Genomic DNA, 25,080 nt, shown 5'->3' with positions numbered 1-25,080 from the left:
CTAGGGTTTTCATCTAGTTTCTATTGAAACTATAAGGCCTTCAATCAGGCATTGTCCTATTTTGTGCAGTTGCCTCATTTGCTGAGGCTCCAATCTCGCTTGTGGCCTCTAGGTGGTAGTAAAATACAAATAATACTACATTTTTAAGGAGTGTTCTTCAGCACCAGTGTAGAATGCAACTAAAAGCTACAGAACAACAATGGCAAGTGTAAATCAGTTTCCATTTGCTTCTAATTCTATACCTTGTTTTAGTGTCGATCCAAAGCCAGGTCTCTGGAAAATGTGTCCTCACATAGAGATTGCTGAAATCAGGAGGTCCATTTTTAGACACCGGCATATCATCACCGAAGCCATCCTCTATGGGTATCATTCCACCATCTACAAAATAAAAATATTGTCCTACCTGCAAATATCTAGGTTTAAGAAAAATCAAATTAATACAATTAATAAAAGTCAAATTAATACAGTGTCTGGAGTATAAACTATAGCTTTGTTATATGTGGTAACACTACTCTGTGACACTAGGAGCTATTTTTTTTTCTGGCTTGTTTTTTTTTTAATAATAATAAAAGGTTCACATAAACTTAAAATTTCTACAAGGCTTCTCTGGAGTGCTTATGGAACTGGCGTAACCCGGCTACATGACAAACCACTGCAACATACATCAACTGGAACTGCAAATAAAACTCCATTCAGCCTCAGACCTTTAAGGAATGGCGTCACTCAGGACAGTGGTAAAAAGGAAGTTTTTAAAATACTAGCCATATGCGTCTTCTGTGTCTTAAACCTTGGAAATGGTAACGGTTTGCAAGGCTGGGTTCAGCCTGTGTGCAGTACAGTAAGACGTAATAGGGGATCTAACCCATAGATCTCCTTCCCCACTCAGTAAGTTAGATTTGGCTACATTTATTTTTATTACTTACAAAGAAAATGTTCCTTATCCTCCTCAAGAATTGCATCAGTTGATACCCAAAGGCTGCATTTCTGGATAAAATTTATACAGTATATCTCAATACAGGACATTCAGGACATCGACATTACTTATCTATTTTATTTTTCTTTTCTCTCTTTTTAAGAAAATAAAGTCTTCATAAGAAAGCTATCATAGAACTAAAGCAAGTAATATACAGGAATCAAGAAAACTGAGATCATCTGAATTTGAACATTGCCTTAATGACTGAAGACATTTCAAAGGGAAAACAATATCAAACATAAAGCAATCCACATTTATGAAAGTATAAACATATTTCTTTGCATCCGGAGTATTTACATATTGATAAATTTCACAATTCAAAACTCATACAGGCCATGAAAACAGTACGTTGCCTACAGTCCCAGCTTCAAAAAGGGCATTTTCTCTTAGCAAGTGATGTGCAAATCACTAGCAGTAAAAAAATCTCAGCTTAGATTAAAAAAAAAAAAAAGTACCTGAAAGACACCAAAAGAACCTCTGACCAGGGGGAAATACTGCCCTGTGCTGTATAAATTGAGTTCATGGGTGACCTGAGACAAGAAAAACAAAATCATTCAGAGTGAACACAAACTTGTATTTTTCAGAACTTTCACTGTTTTAGATGCTGATTCCCAGAACTGTACCTCAAGCAGGAGCTAACTCTCATGTCAAAAAGAAAATACTCCACTTCATGATGAAGGGGATTAGGCTGCAATGGTTTCAAAATTAATGGAATTAATGTAAGAGTGACAAAGACCATATAAACCTAAAACAGGAGCCTGCAGCCCACTGATACTCTATGGCACTTAGGCTATGTCATTTGAGCACTTCAGGAACGATGCATATTGTCCACTCTTTCAAATTGTTGATGCACTAGAGCTTCTGCAAGTAAAGGGAATTCAAAAAGATGAATAATTCATTCTGCTCTTAAAAAAATATATTTATTTATTTTATATTACCAATTTTAAAGAGTACAAAGCATAAATCATTAGGGAGTTTTTCTGACTTTTTTGCCTTTCCCAAAGTAAGAAACTGCCAAGTGTTAACTGAGTGGTTTATCAAATGGAAGAATAATAAAGTATTAATTGGAATTAGAAATGCTGGGCCTATTACCTTGTAAGCCTTACAGTCTTTTTCACCTATGTTGACAAACTACTTGCAGAAATAAAAATTATTTCATAGTTAAGGATAAAAATGCAGCCCAAAGAACATTCGTCATGCAGTATACCAACTGTAACGTTTCCATCAACGTACATCTTTCATAAACACAATAATTAAAACTTTTTTTCCCATTTACTTACAGATTCTTCTGTTATGTCACTACTTTCTCCTAGAAGCTTTGTACTTTTATCAACAACTGCAAGTCCAATTACTGATCCCGGTTCTGTTGTACTGATTTTAAGTGAGACTTCCTCAGATGGCTTGACCTTATCTTTGCTCCAAAAGATTTTAATCTAGAAAACAGTACAAAACAGCACTAGTTAAATTATACAGTGACATTTAGAGCCACTAACAACTCTGAGGAAAAATTTTCTTAGCTTAATTGGTTATAATTAAGACTCTGGATTCGCTTTTCCTAGGCTCTCTGGGAAAATACTATGGCATTCATTTTGCCCTCCTGTTCTCCTAGCTCATCAGTTCCTTGGGATGGTGGGAAGTCAGGATCAGGATCCATTGATCTTTCAACCAGCTCTTAGTATACAAGCAGCAATCTCCTGAGTCACAAGGATACACCAGTTTCTACAGCTGAGGGCAGTAAAAGAAACGCATTCACTGTTTATCAACACAGCATGTAACGTATTTAAGGAAAGATTATCTTGGGAAAAAAATCAGCCCTCAGAGATTACAACTCAATGTTCCACAGTGAGATCAATACAGAAAAGGGATATATGTAATAGGTACATGGGCAAAGGAAAAAGGAAACCAATAGGCTAATACAGGATCAGTATGCTTTCCCCGGGGTACCAAAGACAGGAAGGGTCATCTGCTGTGAGGTATTTCTGGCACATCACATCTTCACTGCATCAAAAGCAATGCAGAATTTCTGTTTAAAATGGACAGTTTTACTCTTTTCCCTCATCAAAACACCACTACTACAAAGTCCTGAGGTGGAATTCAGCTCCACACTTAAGTTATCTACATTTAGCTGTCCACGTTTCAATTCAGTGTTTAAGCTCCCATCACACACAGAGCCAGAAAAAAATAACAGGGACTAGATGGCAGTTTGGCTCACCACAAAGCATAAATCCAAGTAGTGGTGAAGAAAACAGTCCTACAGGCTCCACTGACTGCACTGGCTGCAGGTGGAATTCAGTTACATAAATACCAGCACTTAATGTCATTTGAGATGTTCAAAGGTATCCAAGATATGTCCAGTGGTGCTGCCAGACAGGACATAACTTACCCTTCTGGAGCAGACCCTTGAGTCCAGGAAGAATAACTTAAAACTACACCCTTTTGGGGCAAGTGATTCTCTACAAACTGAGTTTAGACACATAGCTCACATAGTGAGATGAGACTCAGTCACCTGAAGACACGTGGAACCACTTGAGAGGTCCCACAGCACTCTGTCTAACACTCAGCTCCCATTCCAGAAAGGAACAGGTCTCCAACAGGACCTTTGAAACACCCACCCGTCCCATGATGATATCTTGGATATCCTGTAACCTCTTGGAGGACACTAGGTGTCTGTGCTTCAGCAACAGAATCCTGACCCTGCATGTAAATACATGTATTTAGATGTCTGAATCTACAGCTCCATCATACCCTTCCTCTCATAAACATGTGTAATGTTTCAAGCATATTCAGTATGAAAATCACAGAGCAACAACAAACTCATGTTGCCAACATAAATGGGATTAGCACCATGTGCTACACTGTAAATGGGCATCAGACTGATTCATGCAGAAAAATGGTTTGTTTCTGAGTACACTGTCTCACTGCAACTCTGTATATTTGATTTTACCAACTCATTTACAGAAATTAATTGCTTGGCAAGACTACAAATTACAGAGAAAGTAGCTTTCCACAGTACTGAATTAATTTCAGTGGCTAGCACTGAAACGGTAAAAAGGAACTAGACTGACATCTGGAAGCCTTTGAGATCAGTTCTTTCCTTATCTTGCATTTTCTCGCTACCTAGCGAAATATAGCAAATACAGTAAGGCGGATATTAAATTATGATAATTTATTGTCTCAATTTTTCATCCTCTCTGTGTATACACTAGGATCATGGTTTTCATCCATAAACTGCATTTGATAAAACTGGTACTTTCAAGATCAGGCCTTACCTCACTGCTACAAAATATAATTGAATCTTATTTGTGGACACTGCCATCAGTGGGAAAACTTCAATTGTTTTCCAGAAGGCTGAATCAAACTGTTATGCCTTCCTCATTAGAAATATCTTCTTATATCTACCCTAAAACTCCTAAGTTTCAACAAAATTATCTTATTTGATTTCTATGTATTTAGATTCTTCAGACAGCGGTACATAATAACCATTATCAACAAGCAGTTGTCTGCAGCTCTGTCACCATCCTGCCTCTCCACTTCCTTATCCTGTGATAAAAACCCTCATTTCCTGAGTTTGCATAAATCATGAAGCAAATAGAGAAATTTTTCATGCAGGAGTTAAGACAAACAGCCTCCCTACTGATGTCTGGTTGTAAGTGTTCAAGTTTCCATAGAGGAGGAAGAATTTGAACCCACTGAGACCTTTGGGTGGTCCCACCTGTAAAACATCACAGTGAGGCTTTTACTTGCACAAAGGACCAAATCTCATCCTGGTAAGTAAGCTGGAAAAATCAATTATTTGCTGGAATAGTAGTTTTCCCACTCTTATTCAAGCTTTTTTGAGTTAAAGTATGCACAGTCACATGAAACACACACACTGGGCAGATTCACTTATGGCATCAAGTACAAGGTCTTGATAAACATTTACAGTTCCACACTTAGAGCACTTATAAGTATCTTTCCTCTATATTGGCCAGAGCAATCTTTAGCTCAGTAATTGACCAAGCTATTAAAAATACATGGAGATGCTGTGCATCCCTTTATGTGGAAAACACAGAGCTAGTAGAAATTTATTTCAGATATGCAATAGCTGGACCCTAACTGCACTGGTATTATTAAAAGCCTTTCCATGGACTTACACAAACCTCAGGTTATATCCTCAGTGAGGAAGTTTTACTTTTACATTTACAATCCTATGATCTAAAACACTGTTTACCACACAACAAATGGACAAAAACATGCTCCCGGACCCAAGTTCAATATAGTTACCTTGTCATCCAAAACAGGCTGAATGGGGACAGTGAGAGCATCATTTACAACCACTCCAAGCTCATCAATGTAGAATACAAGTATACATGCCACAGGAGCCCAGGAATTTTCTGCTGTTAAAGTGAATGTTTTTGCAGCCTTTGTGCCGAAAGCCATAATTTGTTCCTTAGATAACACCTGAAAGGGAAAAATGAAACACTTAATCTGTTAGTAGCTAAATATGCTATAAGCTCTAGAATTTCTTCTACAAATAGCTGTTAAATGAAGAGACATATAACTGTGGGGTTTTGGGGGATTTTTTTACTAAGTGGTTGACAAGTTCTTCAAGACTGAGTAAGGAACAGGTGGGTAGTGTAAAATTCAAATACTACAGGATGTTTCAAAAAGATGGAATCAATTTGAAATCACTACATTTCTGCAACCATGAACTGCCCATGACTTAAATTCTTACCACTTGAAAGGGCATGACAGAGTTTCAAATGATTACTGCTAGATGCCTCTCCCAGCATGCAAACAGCCCCCAGCCTCAGTCATTCCCAAGACAGCAACCCTGCAACTGCTTTGAAATTGGGTCCATCTTTTTGAAACACCCTGTAGGGACAGATTTTTTTCTCTGCTTTAAGTCTTGTATCACTACGGACAAGTAAAGAACTACACCAATGAGTGCACACCACAACATATGCTATGAGAACATAAAAATACAACAGTAATACGGCTGGGTCAGGAATACCATTTTAAAAGCAAATCTCCCAAATACCCCTACTTACCATACTTGAGTTTGTACCATGAAGAGTGTCACATGGGGCCTACTAACATGTTCCAGTTAAAAATGGGCATTCATTTTACCAGATCAGATTAGAGTTAGTCTGAAGGTACCTCAAAATACCTGGAGTTCAGGCCCACAGCATCAATTTTTTTCACTCTAAATCGGTTCCTATTGGACTATACCTATTGGACCATACCACTTACTAATGAAGACAGGCCCATGAAAGACAGTTCCCTCCCTTTGACTGCATGGACCTGTTTCTTTTTTTTTCAAATCTTCTAGAGAGTATTTCTATTTTAGAAAATACACATGAATGCCCACACTTAAATCGTCTTAAGGTTTTCCTTATTCAGTTTACTATTAAAGTCTCTGAAATAAAAAGAATTAAAATTTTCATTATCATTATGGCATAGACTGTACACAAGACAGGCACATCTCCAGGACAGGATGTGAGACGATGATGGTATATATAAAAAACACTTCAGTCCAGTAAGATTCAGTACAACAGCTGAGCCGTTAAAGCAAGCCATTAGTTTTTAAATGCCTCCTACAAAGTTTTTGGGCTACCTCTTTCACAAAGCACAATAAAAAAATTGCTGATTCTCTTTAACATTCAGTCACATTCCACTCACTGGCATATTTCTCAAGCTGGTAGAAGTCATCTTGGATTGTCCACTCATGTAAAATCAGTAACTTACCAGATAGTGGAACTCTCTCACTGGCTTGTTGCTTGCAATGCTCAGCTCGAAAGGCTTCCCAGCCTAGGAAAAGCATAAGATTCATATGGATGAGTATGGAAACGTGATGAGTTACTTGAACGGTTCTTATCTTGGCAAGTTTTGTCTTAGATTGTACCTTTATATCCTGGCTCTTTGTTTTAACCTGGAGATAAGTCTGGCTGGGGGAGCTGAACACATCATAAACACCTATGTCGGTCCTACTGCTGAGGAACTCTGCCTGTGAGACAATGCAAAACAAAGCTCTTAACAAAACAGCAAAAGCTGTGTGATGTTCCCATACATGGTACTGTGTACAAGAGCATGGTAGCCTTAACAGAAGTACAGGACCACTTTAATGCTTGCTTTTGGTATATGATTTTTTTTTTTTCCCTTTGCTATCTTGGTGCAATTATTAAGTCATGTTTAGACAGGATCTGTCACCTTCTTTTCAGCTCTATCGTGAGGTAAGGAAAATAACAGTAGGTGACATATCAGCTGTTGCAGATGGCAGGAACAGCATATTATTGATCACAGCCCACTCAATTTGGTGTGTCACTGCTCCATAGCAGCAATACCTGAACTCTCAGAGTTTTTGTATCAGACAAGATTGGAAACTCAATATCAATTATTCCATTTTCTGGGACCGTGTAATTCAGGACATGGACTGTCAGATTTCTCTCCTCTGTTGCCTCATTCTCAAGGTGAGAAAGTGAAGAGTGGTGAAAAAGCAGGTCTGACTGCTGTGCAGTGACTGTGACGAGATTCTGCCTTTCTTCAGCTGTCAGCTGGTTGCTATCAGAACGTGACACCTTTAGCTAAAAACAAAAAGAAAGAAAATACCCATCAAACAGGGTAAACCTACTATGCACAACACATAACATGTAACAATATATTTAGGTTTGATTTTTAAACAGTAAAGGCTCAAGAATTGTAAAGTCAATTCGTCTTTCCAAGCAAAATGCAATAATGAAATGCAACCTCTGCTAAATGTAGAAATACTGAAGAGAGACTACGGACAGCATGAGGAATGTGAAATACTTCTATGAGAGGACTGCAGCTGGTATGAGAAACACAGGACAGAAGGCAGAAAAGACTGTTTCACTTGAGATTGATACGGTTTGATAAGTTTTACTGAATTTTGTAACAGCTGCTTAATTTTATATATATATGCATTCAAATATATATTTGTGCATATATGTATACACACTTCCATACACAAACTTTATTAGGAGGGATGTGACCTAATGGAAAACAATCAGGTAGAAAATGAAAAGATTCCTCTTCCATAAGAATGCTGACAAACTATATTTAAATGTACCCTGCCAACATGACAGCATTCCCTGCCACTTTCATCATTTTCTAGAGCAAACGCCTCTAGGTTTAGTATTTGCCAATATGTATCATGAAAAAACGTAATTTGAAAACAAATCTGTAAATTGTACTTAAAAATTCAAGACAAACTTTGGCATCTAAGCAAAAATACAGGAGAAGAAGTCACATGTGTTTATGCACGGATCATAATAAAACAAAAGAACTTACAGTAGCTATGAAGTTCAGAGAAGGCTTTATAACTCTAGAATAGTCCAAAAACTCAATAAAATAGTCACTTTGCTTTGGAAATATGATGGTACTTGAATTTTGGGAGACTCCTGTTGAATAATTGTATATGTTTAGACAACATGCTTTTAACACACATTTTTTATTCCTTTAGCAGCAATACTATTTACTGTTCATGATTTTTAAATCATTCTATCATGTTTTTCACCATTTCCACTTCTATCACTCTTCATCCTTCCAGATTAGTACAAAGGTACTGTACATACTGGTACTGTCCTCCACAACACAAAATAAGCCATACCACATAGTGCTGTACTCCACACAGACTATGTCAGAATGACACAAGGAAGGAACTTATGAATCCCAAATCAGCCAACTTCATCTTGACGAGGTTTCTACAAAAAGTCTGTAATGCAACCTAGTTTCTGGGACAGGCAGAAATTTTGTACAAATAAATTTTTTCTAAATATGCAAGGTGCAGCAGAACACAAACTCACAAGAAGGTTCAGTCTGAAAATCAGCCAATCTAGAAGAGGGTAGAGAGCAGACAACAAGGGGCCACAGAACTCCTTTGTGGTTTAAAAACAAACAGGGTAAGTTTAGAATTAAATTTATGTTTGTAAGACTCAAGCTAATGCTAGCAAATCTTTATGCCTGCTCTTTCCATCAAAAGTGATCAGTTATTGACTTCAGGTCCCCACCTGAACACAGTTATTTGGTATTTAATAAATCATTTAGCGCAGAACTGTATTCAACTGAGTTAGCAGCTAGTTAAACCATTTAATACCTAGGCAAGCAATAGTTCAGATAATATATTTTTTCAGATAATATATTTGCATGTAGATGGTTTGCACTGCCATCGGCACATGATAATTTTCTAGTGCTCCAAGCCCTTCCACATAGCAGTAAGCTCTTCCATGACCACCTACTCTTTGGATTTCTCTCCAAAGACATCACACATCCACATACCTGTAAGCGACTCGGTTACTACTGCGATAATTTCTATTGGCTCTGTGTAATCGCTGTCACCTTGGTGCCACGACTGATCAGCGTTCAAGTTTTGCAACATAAGCTTGTTACAGGTTACATTCACAGATCCATTTATCTGCAATGTAGAAAAAAGAAAATGTTGAGCCAGTAAAGCCAAGGATACCTTTACATCTACAACAGCTTATTTGTGGTTAAGTATTCTAGCTCTCTCCACATACAAGTTCTGGAGTGTCAACACCAGAAAATTATGAACGCTGAACTTTTTTTTTTGCTTTTGGTAACTATTTTTATTAAACCCAGTAGAAGTTCATTACTTTTTAGAGTCAACAATGCCTTATGGAAAAAGTTACTTTTGGTTGTTTGGGTATTTTTTCTAATATCTAGAATCATCCAGTTCTACATGGCCAGAGCAGTGGTACTTTACAGAGAAGTACAATAAGCAGGTGCCTGTCTGAGGAGAGGGGTACATCCTACCCAACATCCCTGAGCTCAGCATTTCTGTAGGCCAAGTGCTGCTGAAGGCACTGAAATCAGCCAACTGCTCAAGTCAGCCAACAGAAAACAACATGCACATCATTTAGCAGAACTTGAACCTGTTTAAAACATAGTCCACAGCTCAGAAGTAAAATGTTTGATTTTGCAAAAGGATGCCATGAATCTGTCACCACTTTTAAGTCTTCAGATCACAACTGCATGCCTTTTTAAATTTCAGGCTCCAGGTTACACTTAGTAGAGTAACTGCAATGTAATTACAGGCAATTAGCAGGCAAAATGCTTTGGTCTCTACCATGCTAGACCTCCACCTAGACAATTGCCATGGTCTTCTCTGGCCTTGTAACACAGAGCTGAGTGTGCAGGACACACATGGGGCTGGGGAACGCTCCTGGCCATGGCTCCTCCATCACCTACACTGCTACAGCGGCTCCTGGGAAGTTTTTCTACCTGGCCCAACTAGCACTCTCCAAAATAACTTCCAGGCACAGTTCAAGGGACCACAGTGGCCAAGTGTCATTCCAAACAAGCAGCCTGAATGTAGACACTTTTTTCTGGAAATTAAAGACATTTTAACACTATTCATGCAAGTCACTCCATAGACCATGCCAGCTGAACTCAGCACTTGGGAACGGTCCCAGGCATATTGAATCTACAAAAGAAGACATAGGCTTAAAGCCTACATCACTACAAACTGCTAACAGAAAACTCACCTCCATTGTTGTTGTTATATTTTTCTTGTTTGTCCAGTAAGAGACAGAAAGGCAAGTGACGGTTACAGTTCCCTTTACTGGTTTTCCATACATGTACCTGAAACACATCAATCAAAGTCAAACCACGCACCACCTCCAGGGCTTGGGCTCCTGAAGAGCTCTCGAAGCAAAAGCTTCTACTAAAATATTTTTCCCTGGCCTCAAACATGGTTAGAACACATTTGTACTTCGAAACACAGAATTTTCAATACTGAGACCAGTTTATCGATACTGAAGTCAGAAGCTCAAAACCCGGAGAAGATATTCAATGCTGCTCTTTCCTGCACACGAGCTCTATAAACCTTTTACTATGGGCTGTACAATGTAGGAAAATTATATTAAGCTAATCTAGAAGTAAGTTATTCAATAGAATGTTTCTGAGTTATATATAAAAGAAAATATAAAAGAAACCATGACATTATCCAAATCAGACAGAGAAAGGCAGGGGCATGGGTAGCACAAATCCAATATCATTCTAGTCCATCAGTACTAATACATTCAGATGTCATTACTTTAAGTACTTTAAATCATTGTGGTTTTGATTGGCAGCCACTTAAGAAATATCAAAGCTGAAAAGCAGAGAGAAAGAATAATCAAATAGCATAGTTACAGGAAGAACTCTGACAACACTGTCTTCCACCTGAACTCAGCCTTTCCAAGCAGACCTAATTACAGTAATAAGCACCTATTAACCTTGAAATGATACTGCCATTGGGTAGCATCCCTCAACTTAACCTAATAATACTCCACAGATGAAAATGAGAAGGGTTTTATGATATCTACAAATGTAAGTGACATATAAACTCTTCATATACAGAGGGATTATGCCTGTAAAAACAATCACCAGGAATGAGGTAATCTTCTATAAATAATTATGACGTATCAGTAAAACTATGGCACTGCTGGGATTCAATCTCAGACAATTCACTGGTATTCAAGTCTGGATTTATTGCAGCAGACAGGTACACTTTCAAATACCTTATGAGTACACCTGATGAAGGAGACAAGTACTCTGTGGAAGACCAAAACGACTCAGGAAACCAAATTCACATTGGCATATAATGGATTCCAAAAGCAGAATGGGGAAAAAAATCAGGAAAACATTTTTTAAAAGTTGCCTCTTATGAGAAACATACATGGTTTATAATATCAGGTTGCGTTGCCTCTAGGAAAGTAAGTTTTTTCTCAAAAGTCCAAACATTTCATTTAAATAGGTTGTAAACAATCATTTCTGCATTTCATTTATAAATAGAGTTCTTATTTAGAAGGTATGTATTTTATGGCATTAAATAACCCACAAAAGACCTTTTATTTCAGGTCTTCTCAAATGGATCTATTACATAGCTCTATCTGGCTCCCATCTTCCAAAATAAAATTAATTTCAGTTTGAGATTAATGCATACTGATTTTTTTGTCTAGATATATGTTTAGCTGGAAAATAAAATATTATTTATACAATAGTTTACAGTGAAGTCCCTTGTGAATTTCTCAAGAGTTTTTAATTCTTCACACATTTACAGGCTTATATATGTTGATAGGCAAAAGTAACGTAGACTTCAAATCCACAATGTGGATAAATTGGATCAAGAAGGATGCACATAGAAGGTTGCACGATTTTCCAGTATAAGATAGCCTAATAAAATATAGCTACACTATATGCAGACCTTGATGTGATAAGTTGGAAAGCACCATAAAAGAGCCATAAGAACAAGAAAATGCCTCAAAATACACACGTTAAGCAAAAGACTCAGGAAATGGTAGTAGTTAAATGGTAGCTAAAAATGTCTTGGCTATCGTCTAGAAATACCTTTACCACACCAAAAATCTAACTAGAAGTCTGAAAATCAACAAAATCTGTTACAACAAAATCCAGTAAGTAGAAATGGATGCTAACCAGGTAATTTTGATTAGAAGTCACTTTTTTAGCATTCTCAATATATTTCCACTTTGACACTTAGAGACGCAGAGTAATTTTCTTATGAGTAAGGGTGACAATGGTATCAATGATTTACTTACTTTGCAGTGACAACACCAGTTACTTCTTCCTCTCTCAAAGAGTAGTATAATGGCGTTGTTATTGTAACATCAAATTTTGGTAAAACTAAAACAAAAAATACAGAAAGCATTAAATTCACACAAGAAATAATATTACTTTCTTTTTTAAGTAATAAGGGTAGAACATGTAATATGATAAAGACTACTACAGTTTCCTAAGGAATATAGGATAAGATACATTTTAACCCAACCCTATGCCTGCCCCAGAGTAAGACTTTTTCTTGAAAGGAGAACAACAAGCACCATAAGAGCAGCCTGCACACAAGCTTGTAAGGCTGAAATATATAATGTCTAGCTTATTCTGCCTTTACAGAATCATCAGCAAGCTTCATTATCAGACATTATACAGATATTTTGAGACAAACACATTACCTGTGTGGTCCTGGAAAAACAGAGACAATAACTGCATCTCACAGGCTTAGGACAAGTACTTTAAAGATTGCATGATATCCAGACACTACAGTAATAGGGCATTAAAACTAACAACAGGGTAGCTGATAAGACGATGTTTTTCCCAGGACAAAGAGTCAGTCTCAGACTCTCTTTCTGTGACTATTCAAAAGGTTCATGATAGCCAAGGGAAGATAGTCTAAATTAACGGAGAATCAACTACTAATTTTGGTCACTACTAAAGTAACACTTACCATATTCCATCACTTTAAATCTTTGATAATGAACTTGACCCTATTGAAAAAAAAAAATCATATGAGAAAATACATACAATTGTGGTTAGGTGAGCAAGTTTAACATTCCTTCCAGGCCAAATCTCACTCATATTCAAGTGCATACTTACCTCAGCAGAGATACTCTCGGGTTATATCTTCCGATCTTGTTTATTTGTTAGTTAAAAAACAACAGAAGAAATAAACAATGATACAATACATTGTTACTCGTGTTCTCTTCTATTTTCTTAATTTTCTAAATTTTTTCACATATTTTTCACATATTTCCTGATTTCACTGATTTCAGGAGGGTATCTGAAAGCATATTCTGGCATATCTTTGAGATGTGGTACATCAGGCCATATGTGGCACACAATCGGGAAATTAATTCTGAAGTTTTTCTTCACTCTTTAAATATTAAAACTGCAGCAGCTATTTTTGTTCTTCAGTACAATGACAATTGACCAAAAAAGTCATGGTAGTCTGCCACGTAAATTTTGCTTTCTGTTGTCTTACTCGATTGTTCTTTTTGCTAAAGCATGAGTAATTTAAGTTTCACCAGGGGAGGTTTAAATTGGATATTACAAAAAAATTCTTCACTGAAAGGCACTGGAAGAGGCTGCCCAGGGAAGTGGTTGAGTCACCATCCCTGAAGGTATTTAAAAGACTTGTAGACGTGGTGCTTAGGGACATGGTTTAGTGGTGGACTTGGCAGTGTTAGGTTTATGGTTGCACTTGATGATCTCAAAGGTCTTTTCCAACCTAAATGACTCTATGATTCTGACCAAGCACGTACGTCATTTATTTGCAGACTTATTACCCTTGTTCCATGTGGTTTTTTCAGTATTATACAAAAAGCAGCCATCAGCAGCGAAATGGCATGAGGTGATTTACCAGCAGTGCCTAAACTGGAGCTCTGAATCTCAGTTAATCTGTTTGACACAGGGATTACATGGGAGCAATGATTTTCCAAGAGGAAAATCTGAGCTCAACTGGGCTGGAAGAATGGGCTGAGAAACCAAAGGAGTCTCTACTTTCCAAAAGGCAGGAAGGGAGAGGCTCCTTTTGAAAGCTTATTTTGCCTCTTCTCTCAAGTCTTCTGGGAAAGAGGGGAAAGATCAAGAAAACCAACACTCTGTCACTAGGAGGTGGCTATTTTGAAAGGTTAATATCACCAGCTGCTGCTGAGGTTGCATGATGAGGTTATGTTGATGTGGACCTCAGTAGTCTGATTGCATTGATTATTCCTGAGAACAGCGACATCACTGAAGTTATCGAAGTGCTGGAGTATCTTGGTGAACATGGTTTGAAATGTGGGGCAAGGAGACTGAATGTGAATAACCAATTGTCAGGCAGCATCAGGACATGTCAGATGGGAATAAGCATCTGTGGCAAGAGATGAAAAACTGACAACTACTGTGCAAAAACCCTAGGATCCGGATCCAAGCTGGAAACAATTATAACTGATCTCTCTTACCTGATCAACAACTTTGCAAACAAGGCATCTCAGACCAATCCCCTTATACTTCTATATTCACACTTCTACTAGCAGAATAATTCTATCAAAGTAAAAATGAGATTGCTACCAATTTCATTATTAAGTCACTTATGACCAAAATACATTCCTAGGTTTGAAAAGACACATACAGAATCTGCTGTTTTCACAACATTTATGCAGATCATAATCCTTACAACAAAATGCTACAGCACGGACATGCAGTCCACCAGCAGATTACCATCAGGTAATCTTAGGAACAGGTATCTTAGAAAATGACCTATAGGGAATTTATCAATGTCTCGTTCTCTGTACATCTTTAATTTCCAATGTCAAGCATATATATGTCAACCTTGTCATTAAGCAAACCATGAACAGAATGTTACTGCAGCTGGCAGGATGAAAAAGCATCTCCCTTGAAAATGAGATTTGTTTCATATCACCTTAGAAGTCAAAAAAAAAAAGGGGGGGGGGCAGGCAGGGATGGCTAAGAGAACTAACTATAAGAAGTAGAAAACAGAGATTAAAGTGAGACTAGCACTCTTGGCTGCAATGCACCTTCGCTAAAAAGACAAACTTTATGACAGAAACCAAGCTGTACTTCACAGTGCAGGGAAAGGAACAGACCCTACTAGGTCATCTTGATGATTTGAACACCAAACTAGATTTTCTACTAACACACACTTTTCAGCCAAACTGGTTTGAAATAGGACAAGTAACAGCACTTCAAACACTCCATATCATCTTAGTTCCTCAGGGCAGGGCTGTCTCTCTGGCAAATATTGTTCCAATATTTTGGAATGCAAGTTGTTAAACCAGTTTCCAGGAGTGGTGGCTTTTGAGACAGGGAGTTAGTTACATATACAACCCAAGGGAGTTTTGGGTTGTTATTTAAGACAGGAAAACAACACCATGCCTATTCCACTTGTTTCAAGCACTGCTTTATTCTAGTACCGTTTTTATCTTCCATACCTTCTCCTGCTTCTTAAACAAACTCACAATTCCAGACTATTAGCCTTTTGCTCTAAATCAGTATTTCTTAAACTGCAAAACACCTATTACATTCTGTGCACATTGCCCAGAGTATTAAGAAAACAGTGCCAAAAAGAGATCCATATAAGTATTCTGAGACCATATTCTGCAGTTGAGCCTTAGATGCTGTGGACACTGACATCTAAGAATCACTAAAAACTACAGTCCAGATTTTGCTCTGCTGTGAGGAACCACTCCTGTTTGAAGTCATCTGGGTCTAATCCAACAGCTGAGATCGCAGGAGTTGTTCTCCCAAAATTTTTTTGTCTTCTTTGACAATTGAAATTCCCTGAAATGAATCTGGTCTAGATCTATTTTCTTATTTGTTTCCGACACTTACGTGCGTCACCAGTTATAGCATCGTTATAGCATCAGGAAAGACTCCGGGTGTGGTCTCAGGGCTCTGCCCCGAAAAGCGCAGTGCTGACACCAGCTGTACTCCCGTGGCTACGGCACCATCGCACAGCCCCTGTCAGAAACACTCCTCCACTTCCGCTTTGCACATAAATTAAATAGATTTTTATCCAGACAGAACTGACAGAAGCATTTCATGATCACTTTCGTGTCTTATTTTCACATGCAGGAAACAAACTCCAAAACAAAATTCTGTATGACTTCCCAAACTGTTGAAATCCACCAGTACAGTCTCCAGAAACTAAGCAGAATCCCACCAATGTCACCAGTATTAACACTATCAGATCCTGATTGAATGCCAGTGCTCATTTGCAGACTACTGAATACACAGCCATTCCCACAGGTTTTATGTAGATTTTGGAGGAGGGTGATTTTTTTTTTAAGTAATTATATAACCTCAAACTCAAGGGATCAAATGTGAAATCTGTATGTAGCTGACCTAGCAGCACAAAATCACAGAATTAACTGTGGATACACTGTAACATCCAGTTAAAAATTTCAAATTACAAAGTATATAATCAACCCCAGTTGATTTTGAAAGTTGCTTTATAGCTGAAGCTTTTAAAAAAACTATAACACTCTTCAAAAATAGTTTAGAAAGTCCTTCTTGCACGTGAAATGTTACTACTCTTCAACATTTTATTATAAATTTCCAAACAACAACTTCCATAAATTAGATGACAAAATGCCTTATAACTAGGAACAACTTCTGGTCAGAGATGACTGCTACTAACTCAGCAACCAAATGTGTTTCAGCAGCAAGATCCACAACAGGAAATATAAGACATCCAACTAAAATACAAGGTGGAGACTTGGGAACCAGACTGTAATTATTCTGTCTTGAGTTTTCTTGGAACAGCTGTACTAACACCTGAACTCTCATTAAAAAGTACTACAGGATGTGTAACAGCAGCAAGCAGCCAGAAGCTGATTTAAAACAGGATTCAGAGGCAGTACTTCCAGGAGTCTGAACTCAGTGCACTTGGGGACTGATCTGTAACCACTAGAAGGGAAATGTTATTTACTGACTTAACAACACTCTTTAAGGACAAGAGGGAAACCTGAGATAGAAAGACTGAGACTATTTAACTAGAAAGCTCAGGTCGTGACATCAGGATAGCTAAGTCACATGGAGATCAGTCTGGGTTTGCCAACTGAAGATGGTGGGCATATCTGTTAAAAATGCCAGACATTATACTAAGTATTTCTTAGCAATAAATCCAAGTTCTCAGTGACCTCTATTATAAGAAAGGGACTGATGAATCTATGCAACTTCATATATACCACAGAAAAAAACTGTACCTGCCTTGGACTGCAGAACAGTGAGGAATATCCATACAATAGCTTGGAATATCCACTCAGGGTCATGCAGGTCACTCACTACCTTTTACTGAACACCAACTAAATCTCCACCATACCACCTACATAGAGACACCCACGTATCTTAAACCTTGAACTGAATCCCATCCCAAATGACCTGTACTTCAGGGCGTAAGCTCCCTTGTAACCACGAGAATCAAAGAGAGTTCCCATCAGGAAAGTTCTTTTCCTTTATTCTGAAATGTTTCTTGCAGGTTTCATTAATCCAACAGTATGATATGCCATCAAAAATAACTGACTGTCAGATAACCCAATAGATAGACCTAGTATAACAACCTGAATACTGCAATACTTATGAAATATATTCTGCACATGATAGCCTTATCCAGTGTAAGATGCTTTGCAGGCACATGCTGCATTAATAATGCATATTTCTTTCAGTGCAGAATTTGAAAATTAAAGCAGAGAAGGTATGAATGATGGAGGAAAAGGAGTCTGAAAGTAAACGACAAAGGCTTCTATGTGTGGGGCTTGGGGTTGCTGCTTTAATCCCACAGGATAAGAATGGAAAGAATAGCCATGTTTTTCTGGATTCCAACACCTACAACTGTTATATATATCTGTACATGTATATATATATTATATACTGTTCTTTTTCTCCTCTATTTTAATTTTCAATTCAAGGAGTTCAATGACAGAAGCAATCATCTAGCCTGACCTGTTTTTATACCAGGTTTGGTCACTCAAGTATTCAGCTACTCCAGCAACCTGCATTATCTTAATGTATCTTCCAAGAAGGCAACCATTCCTAGTGCTAGAACACTGAGTAACAGAGAAGCCCTCACTTCTTTTCTTTTTGTTTTTTTGGTTCCAGTGATTAAGAGTCTCATTGATGAAAGAAACATATATGCTAAAGAGAATTTATTTGGCTTCAATTTCTATTACTTGATTCATACTATGCCTTTCTCCGCTAGACAAAAAGCCTGTTAAAACCTGTAACAGCAGTCACAGACTGTAATCAATAAACCCAGGGATTCATTTGATCCTTTGATATACAGTCAACAGACAGGATTTCTGCAGTCTCTCATCATGGAGCTTTCTTCCCCAGCTCCACCCTCAGGCTCTGTCATTATACTAGAAACACCCTGTGTGAGTACTGATTGCCCAAAAATCAATCCATTCTTCTTTGACAGACTTCACATTGCTGTTTTTCATTAGGATTTTGCACAATGAAAAGCCTTTATAAAAATCTGTTAAAACAGTAAATCTACCTTATTAACCCAATCCATAATAGCCTTCAAGAATTTAATTCTTTATCAGTGGAATCCCAAATCAACTTTGTAATTTTTTTTTTCTCATGCCAGATGACAGGTCTGGAGTTTCCCATGTTACCTCACTCTTTTCTTTTAAGGACATTTATATTCTGCTGGTCTCCCCACACTGAGATTCACCTAACCACACAGAACCATCACCCCGATTAAATGCTTCCATCTCTGCCACATAGTTACAGTTTCCTCATGTCACTGGGCTCTGCCACTGCTGGGTTTTCTTTTGTTCCTAGCAAACTTTAAAAACTCTTTCATACTTTTATTAACAATTAAGTTTTCCTTGGGCACTTTAGAGTTCCTACAAATATGCAAGAGTTCAGACTTTCATTTATATTCATATCTATCTCCCAGTTCTCCTTTTTTCTACTTATTAAATGCAGTGTTGCTTAACAATTTCCTCTGTCAGTGAAAAAATATTATCTCACTTCTGTTCCGTCCAAGTTTACCTTTTGCTAAGAGAGCATTTTGCTAAATGTACCAAAAGCATTTTGCAGTACTTTCCACCTTGAACTGTCTCCTTTAACAATGGTGAATAGAGAAAGATACCCAAGTGTGGTGGGACTTATCCCACCACTGGATATTCATGCCACTGAAGCATTTAGAGCTCTACGAAGAATCTCAAACACTGCACTCAATGTCACACTCAATGCTAAAACCCTAAGCATTAAAATATACAATGGTAAAGAAAATCAGATGTTCTTAATAAAACAGGATAAGGACAACCTAGGAAAGTGCACCCTGGTAGATGTAACACAAAGGCCAACGTCCAGCCTCTGGCAGCAGCCAAGGTTCAAGAGCTGGAGACTTGCATAGTCCAGGGCAGCCAGCAGCGGCACCATGCCAGCCTGAGCCTCGCGGTTTCCATTTTGTGGTTCTTAATGGGCTGTGTTTCTGTGAATTTATTCAGACTCTTTTGATCCCACCTGAGTTTTCCGTATTCACAACTCCTACCGGTGCTGTGATCTACAGTTCAGCTGTGCTGTTCTAATTGTTTTGAAATTGCTCTTTACCTCCTTCACATAGTGCCCTGTACCTACGCATTGGAAGAGACAGTGAATTAAATGTTCCTTATTTGTCTTCTCCCTGTTACTCATGACTTGAGAGACAGTCCCACCCTGTCATATGTTTTCCATTCTCATTAACCTTCTGTAGTTCATACTGGAGAGCTAAAACTCAGGATACCATCATCCGTGGTCCACTAACATTTCACTTCACTTGTCTGTTTTCTCACAGCTGTTTCATTAGCCCAGATGAATCTAATGCATTTTTCTTTTAATTTTACAATTATCTTTTTCCTTTTCTATTTGGTTTTATTTCAGGAGGGATGGGCACTCATATTCAGATCCTGAAAACAGCTGCTGCAGTTCCCTCAGCAGTGTCCTCCTGATGCAAGGATTACTCCACACTCCACAGAAAGCGCAAGCAAAATTTCACAAACACTTTTTCCACTGGCAAGAGAGCTGTTGAAGGAGCCCCCACTGTCACCAGCCTTTGTTCCCATGCCCGAGCCACACTTCTCACATTCTGAAAAGTGCCTATGCAGCTGTGAGTGAGGCTGTGCTGTTAACCAGCTCAGTGAGCTGGGGTGGATTAGGCAAAGAAAAACACAGAGATGAGAGATGTTTTTCAATTTGGGTCACTTCCCCGGTGTGCTTTAGATCTCAGCTTTACTACAGCTGCCTCAACATGACTGGGAAGCTTTTGAAGAGCAGTGCAAGGATGGGAAGGAGTGGCTGAGCACAGGAACAAGGGCAGGAACAACTTAAAACATTTTTCCCATCAAAGTCAACTGTAACGACTCCACACCCACATAAGAACGTGTTCAGAAAATCCAGTCCTGACACTCAATGGAGAACCACCCTCACCTACCTCAGCCTATAGAAATCCATCAAGTGTGTAACCAGGACTGGTAAATATTAGTCCCAATTAATACATGCTCACATGAGATTTTCTGCTTTCTACCCCACCATCTCCTTTATTAGGAAACATTAAGCGGTCCTGTTTGTACTTGCTAAATGTCTCTGAACAGCCATGGCAAGCCAAGTCGGAAATGCAGTTCCCAAATTACAGACATTTAAAGCAGGCTGAATAAACCTGACACACAGAGTTTTCAACAGCTACACCTCCAGCTATTTTTGCAACATATTCCATGGCGTATGAGGAGTGTACAGCTTAGAGGACTAGACTGATAGAACTATTACCAATAGCAACATGTAAACTAGATCATACTAGTTTTGTTTTGCAATAGTTCTGCTTTACTATTCATCCTTTCTACTTTGCTGAATTGCTGAAACACCCCTAAAATCGGGCAGAGATTTGTAAGTAGACAGTCTTTGATTCCACACCCCTTGAGACAGTGACAGAAAACAATAAATTTCTGTATATTCACTTACAAAATAAACATAGAAGCATTTCACTTAAAAAAAAATAGTACCCCATAAAATCATTCTTTTATATAAATATTTTAAAACCCTCACTTTTTAAATAACATTTGTATTTTAGAATCAAAACATAGACCTTTGTATAATGTATATATATACATATATTTTTTTTTTAATATATATGTATTTTCTTACAAAACCATATACTAGTGAAAATCTTGTGTGGTTTGCATAATATCTTGAGTTTGCCAAGAGGGAAAGATTTCCTCTTCTCATGGTCCATGCTTATTTCTGGGTTTGCTTCACCAAAGTAAACACAACTGTATTCACATCTATCAGGAGAAATGAAATATGTCTATGATTTTGCAACATTAATACTCACATTCACTTCCACCTCTATGGACCAGTCTCCTAGTGGCGGGTTCATTGACAACTGAAACTTTTTGGAAACTATGCCCAAATCACCCTCCTCCATCAACCACTGCTGAATCAATTTCTTCCGAGGGTCCTAGGAGAAAAGTCAGGCTGCATGTTAAATGCAATGCTAAATAGCAAGATTTAGGCAGCAACACATACAATCTTTCTTTGTCACATAAAGCTGGAATATATGACAAATTGCACTGTATAGCTAGGTTCCTGTGGATACTTACTCGGATATATATATTCAGAGACGCTTTGTAAGGTTTGAGATCAGGATAGACGGTGACAACCCTAAACATCACATCTTGTCCTGGTTTATACATAGATTTATCAGTCTGGATGAATACGGAGATGCTCTTTGACATGTACATCAAGCTGGTACGGTTGGAGAAGATGCGCCAGCCATCAGCGTGGCCTTCTACCAGTAATTCGTAATTCCCAGAAGCACTGTTCAAAGGCAGCTGAAAATAAAATAGTGATTCTGTTAACTATCCAAAATATTCTTGAAGATATTCCAAAAACATTTGACATCAAGATCTGACATATTCCTGAACTTGTCTACTTAAGTAAATTCTGAAAAAGAGAAAGAGGATTTTAGGGCTTTAAACTGTTATTTCAACAATTACCAAAAAATGTGTTAGCAGAAGCACCTTTTCAACATATTTGCATCTAACTTTCAGTAGCAATCAGGTTTTCAACAATGTAAGTATATATGGATTCATACATCATTCATAGACTCTCACACACACACACATTGTGCTTTCTCCTTCACAATTATTTAGAAATTTATTGGGTTTGATTTTGGGGGCTAATTTTTTTCTGACTTCATCAATTTTTGGTAATGAATTTTCCAAAAATATAAGAGCTGAAGAAGCTTTATGCAGGCAAGATGAGTAAGGAAACCTTGTACTTCTTTTTACAAGCTTCAGGTTTGTGTCCTATGGGGTAGCAAAATCAAATTCACAATGAAGATCTCATGAGGTGAGGTACAGTTTTTCAGTAGAAACCTCACTGATTTTGTCTTGTTTCAGTTTAATGATTTGTAATTACAGCATATATTGTGACTCAGATAGAAAGTAAAATAATTATTCTTCCCAAAATATATAAGGAATAAAGGAAGAGACATTTTATATGGTTAACTTATTCAGAATAGACATTGAAGGCTCCTTCAGCGCTGGCAGTAAACACAGACAGACATCACTGGCAAGGAAATTCAGACCATGTAAGGTCAGAATAACCACGCACAGGTCTCTCTCCTTATCTCTCCAGTGGACACAGGAAATCTAGAGTTCGTAGTCCAGATGCATCAGTTCATTTCTTAAAGTTAGGTGGGAGTTAGGTGCTGCAGCACATGGCAACGCCACCTCGAGCAGAGCCTACACAGATGTCAAATGACCCCAGGGACATCCCAGCCCAGACGCCGGCTTCTGTACTGCCATCTGCTTAGGAATGTCTCTTAGAAGAAGGAAAAGGGTTTTAACACAACACACAGCTGGTTCCAACAACTAGCCCTGCTAAAAAGCTTAAAGCGTCACATGCTTCTGTTTGCAGTTATAACAGTAAATCTGGAGTAAAACCTCTGAAGTCAAGACAACTAACACAGACAGACTTGCACTTTTCAGCACAACACATGGAAATGAAGCACTGCTCTTGCACGGGTAATGAAAATTTCAGCTGTTAATTCACCAGGCACAGAACTTCAAAAGTATCCTACCAAGCTCTATAATGAAAGGCTGTTGTGCTGTCAAAACTCATTTTAAGAGCATACGGTGAGGTAACGGAAATTCCCAAACAGGGAAAAATGTCACAGGGTGACAAATGAGGGAGATGCAAATGTCTGTATCAAATATATTTCCTTCTCTGTGTGTTTACCAATGAAGAAGAATCAACTACCATTTCATCCCTCTCTGTTGACTTTCTGTTTTTAAAAACAAGCCAGGAAAAAAAACAAAATCAGGTAGGGGAAAAATAAACAGGGTCATACACAAGCGGGTGTATGATGACACAGGAAAAAGAGATTCCTCCTTTAAAATCTGTACTTATATAAGTAAATTTTAGGTGGAAAGCACCACACTGTAATAGATACTGCATTTTCTTCAGCTGCAGGTTTTTGTATACACATAGCCAAGAACATATGATTCACATATTTCAACACCCTCCAACTTCCATGCCAAGTATTCTGGAATACATTAAATAGGAAGAACAGCCTTAGTTATTGCATCTGACAAATACTACCTTAAATTCAATTCATTTATGAATATTACCATTTATTAAAGAAGGTGTAGTCCCTAAAAAGCAGATAGGATTCCCTGCAAGAAGTCCAGGAAACATTATAAACATTCGAAATCAAAATGGGGGAAAATAAGCTTGTTTTGTCTCATCATAGCAGTGAATTGTGATCTTACAGCATTATTTTAACATACTTGCAAGGATTGTCTTTGATTTCTTCTTTAAAAGGCTGTAAATGCCTTTTAGAAACCTCATCTATTTTCTGTACCTTTTTCTTATCATGAATAAAGGCAGATAGCATGGGTTGCTTCCTTGATTTTTACACTTTGTATGTTTCAAAAGACCTTACCTTCCCGCAACATAGTGACAAAACTACCTGTTTTACCTTTCTATGTGTAAAAGCCTGAAGCAATGAAGTTTGCATTGCCACGGCAGTATATTAGGACAACTGAGGTGCAAGGTAACCCACCTCCTCATTGACACATCTATGCCTACAGAAACTGCACTAATATAGCACTTCCAGAAGATCACTCCTACAGTAATTGTAACTATTTACCTCAGCCCTAACAACTCCTTCCCTAAAGGGTTCTTTCTCAACCCAAATACGAGCAAGGCATCTTTTAACAGTAGGTAATAGGAACTTGCTGTGAAAATATTTTATCTTAGTCAATACATCCCCTAAGGGAATGGTATCACTCTCTCCGTTTTGGCACTCCTGATGTAAGAAAGAAAAAGGCCATCTCATGTACTTCTCCTGACCACACCAGCCACCATCACGAGCACCTCAGACAAAGAAGCCACTGTTCCCTCTGGAAAAGATGACAGCTGAAACCAGAAAGTCATTACCCACCTTCTTCTACCAGCCAAATATACTTTGGGTGAAATGTAAGTCTACTGTGGCTACATGAATGAAAAAAACATCTTAGTATTAAAAAGTGAGTCAGTTTTCATCACTTCAGATAGTGGTGGGAGAGGAAGGAATTCACCTCACCTAGTTTCAGCTGCTTGAACACTTTAAGACCTGGCCAGATTATATTAAGGAAATTTATAATTTTTTCTTTTTAAAAAAAGAATTGACTTTTCTATGTTAGCTAATTTACAGTTCAAACACATACATCTTAACCTAGTAGTCTTCATAACATTGAGCTGCTCATTGTCATTGAATATCCATCTATCAAACATCTCCAGATTATTTCATCAGATCTATAGTTTATTTGAGATCCTAATTTAAA

General features: G+C 37.9%; 1 protein-coding gene across 1 annotated transcript in view; it reads right to left on the bottom strand.

Annotated features, from left to right (window-relative positions):
- CD109 (CD109 molecule) overlaps nt 1-25,080 on the bottom strand; it is a 79,077-nt gene that overhangs the window by 36,374 nt on the left and 17,623 nt on the right. Inside the window, exons 4-18 of the mRNA XM_065056313.1 lie at nt 21,850-22,080; nt 21,582-21,707; nt 13,212-13,251; nt 12,529-12,613; nt 10,474-10,570; nt 9,248-9,383; nt 8,261-8,370; nt 7,297-7,536; nt 6,858-6,959; nt 6,701-6,763; nt 5,237-5,413; nt 2,254-2,406; nt 1,429-1,503; nt 924-984; nt 243-378 (exon numbers count right to left, since the gene is read on the bottom strand). Of these exons, the coding sequence (XP_064912385.1) occupies nt 243-378; nt 924-984; nt 1,429-1,503; nt 2,254-2,406; nt 5,237-5,413; nt 6,701-6,763; nt 6,858-6,959; nt 7,297-7,536; nt 8,261-8,370; nt 9,248-9,383; nt 10,474-10,570; nt 12,529-12,613; nt 13,212-13,251; nt 21,582-21,707; nt 21,850-22,080 (1,832 nt within the window). The remainder of the gene's footprint in view (nt 1-242; nt 379-923; nt 985-1,428; nt 1,504-2,253; nt 2,407-5,236; nt 5,414-6,700; nt 6,764-6,857; nt 6,960-7,296; nt 7,537-8,260; nt 8,371-9,247; nt 9,384-10,473; nt 10,571-12,528; nt 12,614-13,211; nt 13,252-21,581; nt 21,708-21,849; nt 22,081-25,080) is intronic.

This window comes from Columba livia, chromosome 3, assembly GCF_036013475.1.
Source record: "Columba livia isolate bColLiv1 breed racing homer chromosome 3, bColLiv1.pat.W.v2, whole genome shotgun sequence".
In the NCBI taxonomy this organism is placed as follows: domain Eukaryota; kingdom Metazoa; phylum Chordata; class Aves; order Columbiformes; family Columbidae; genus Columba; species Columba livia.
The sequence above is the reverse complement of the archived record's forward strand: the minus strand, read 5'-3'. Positions and strand labels throughout refer to the sequence as shown.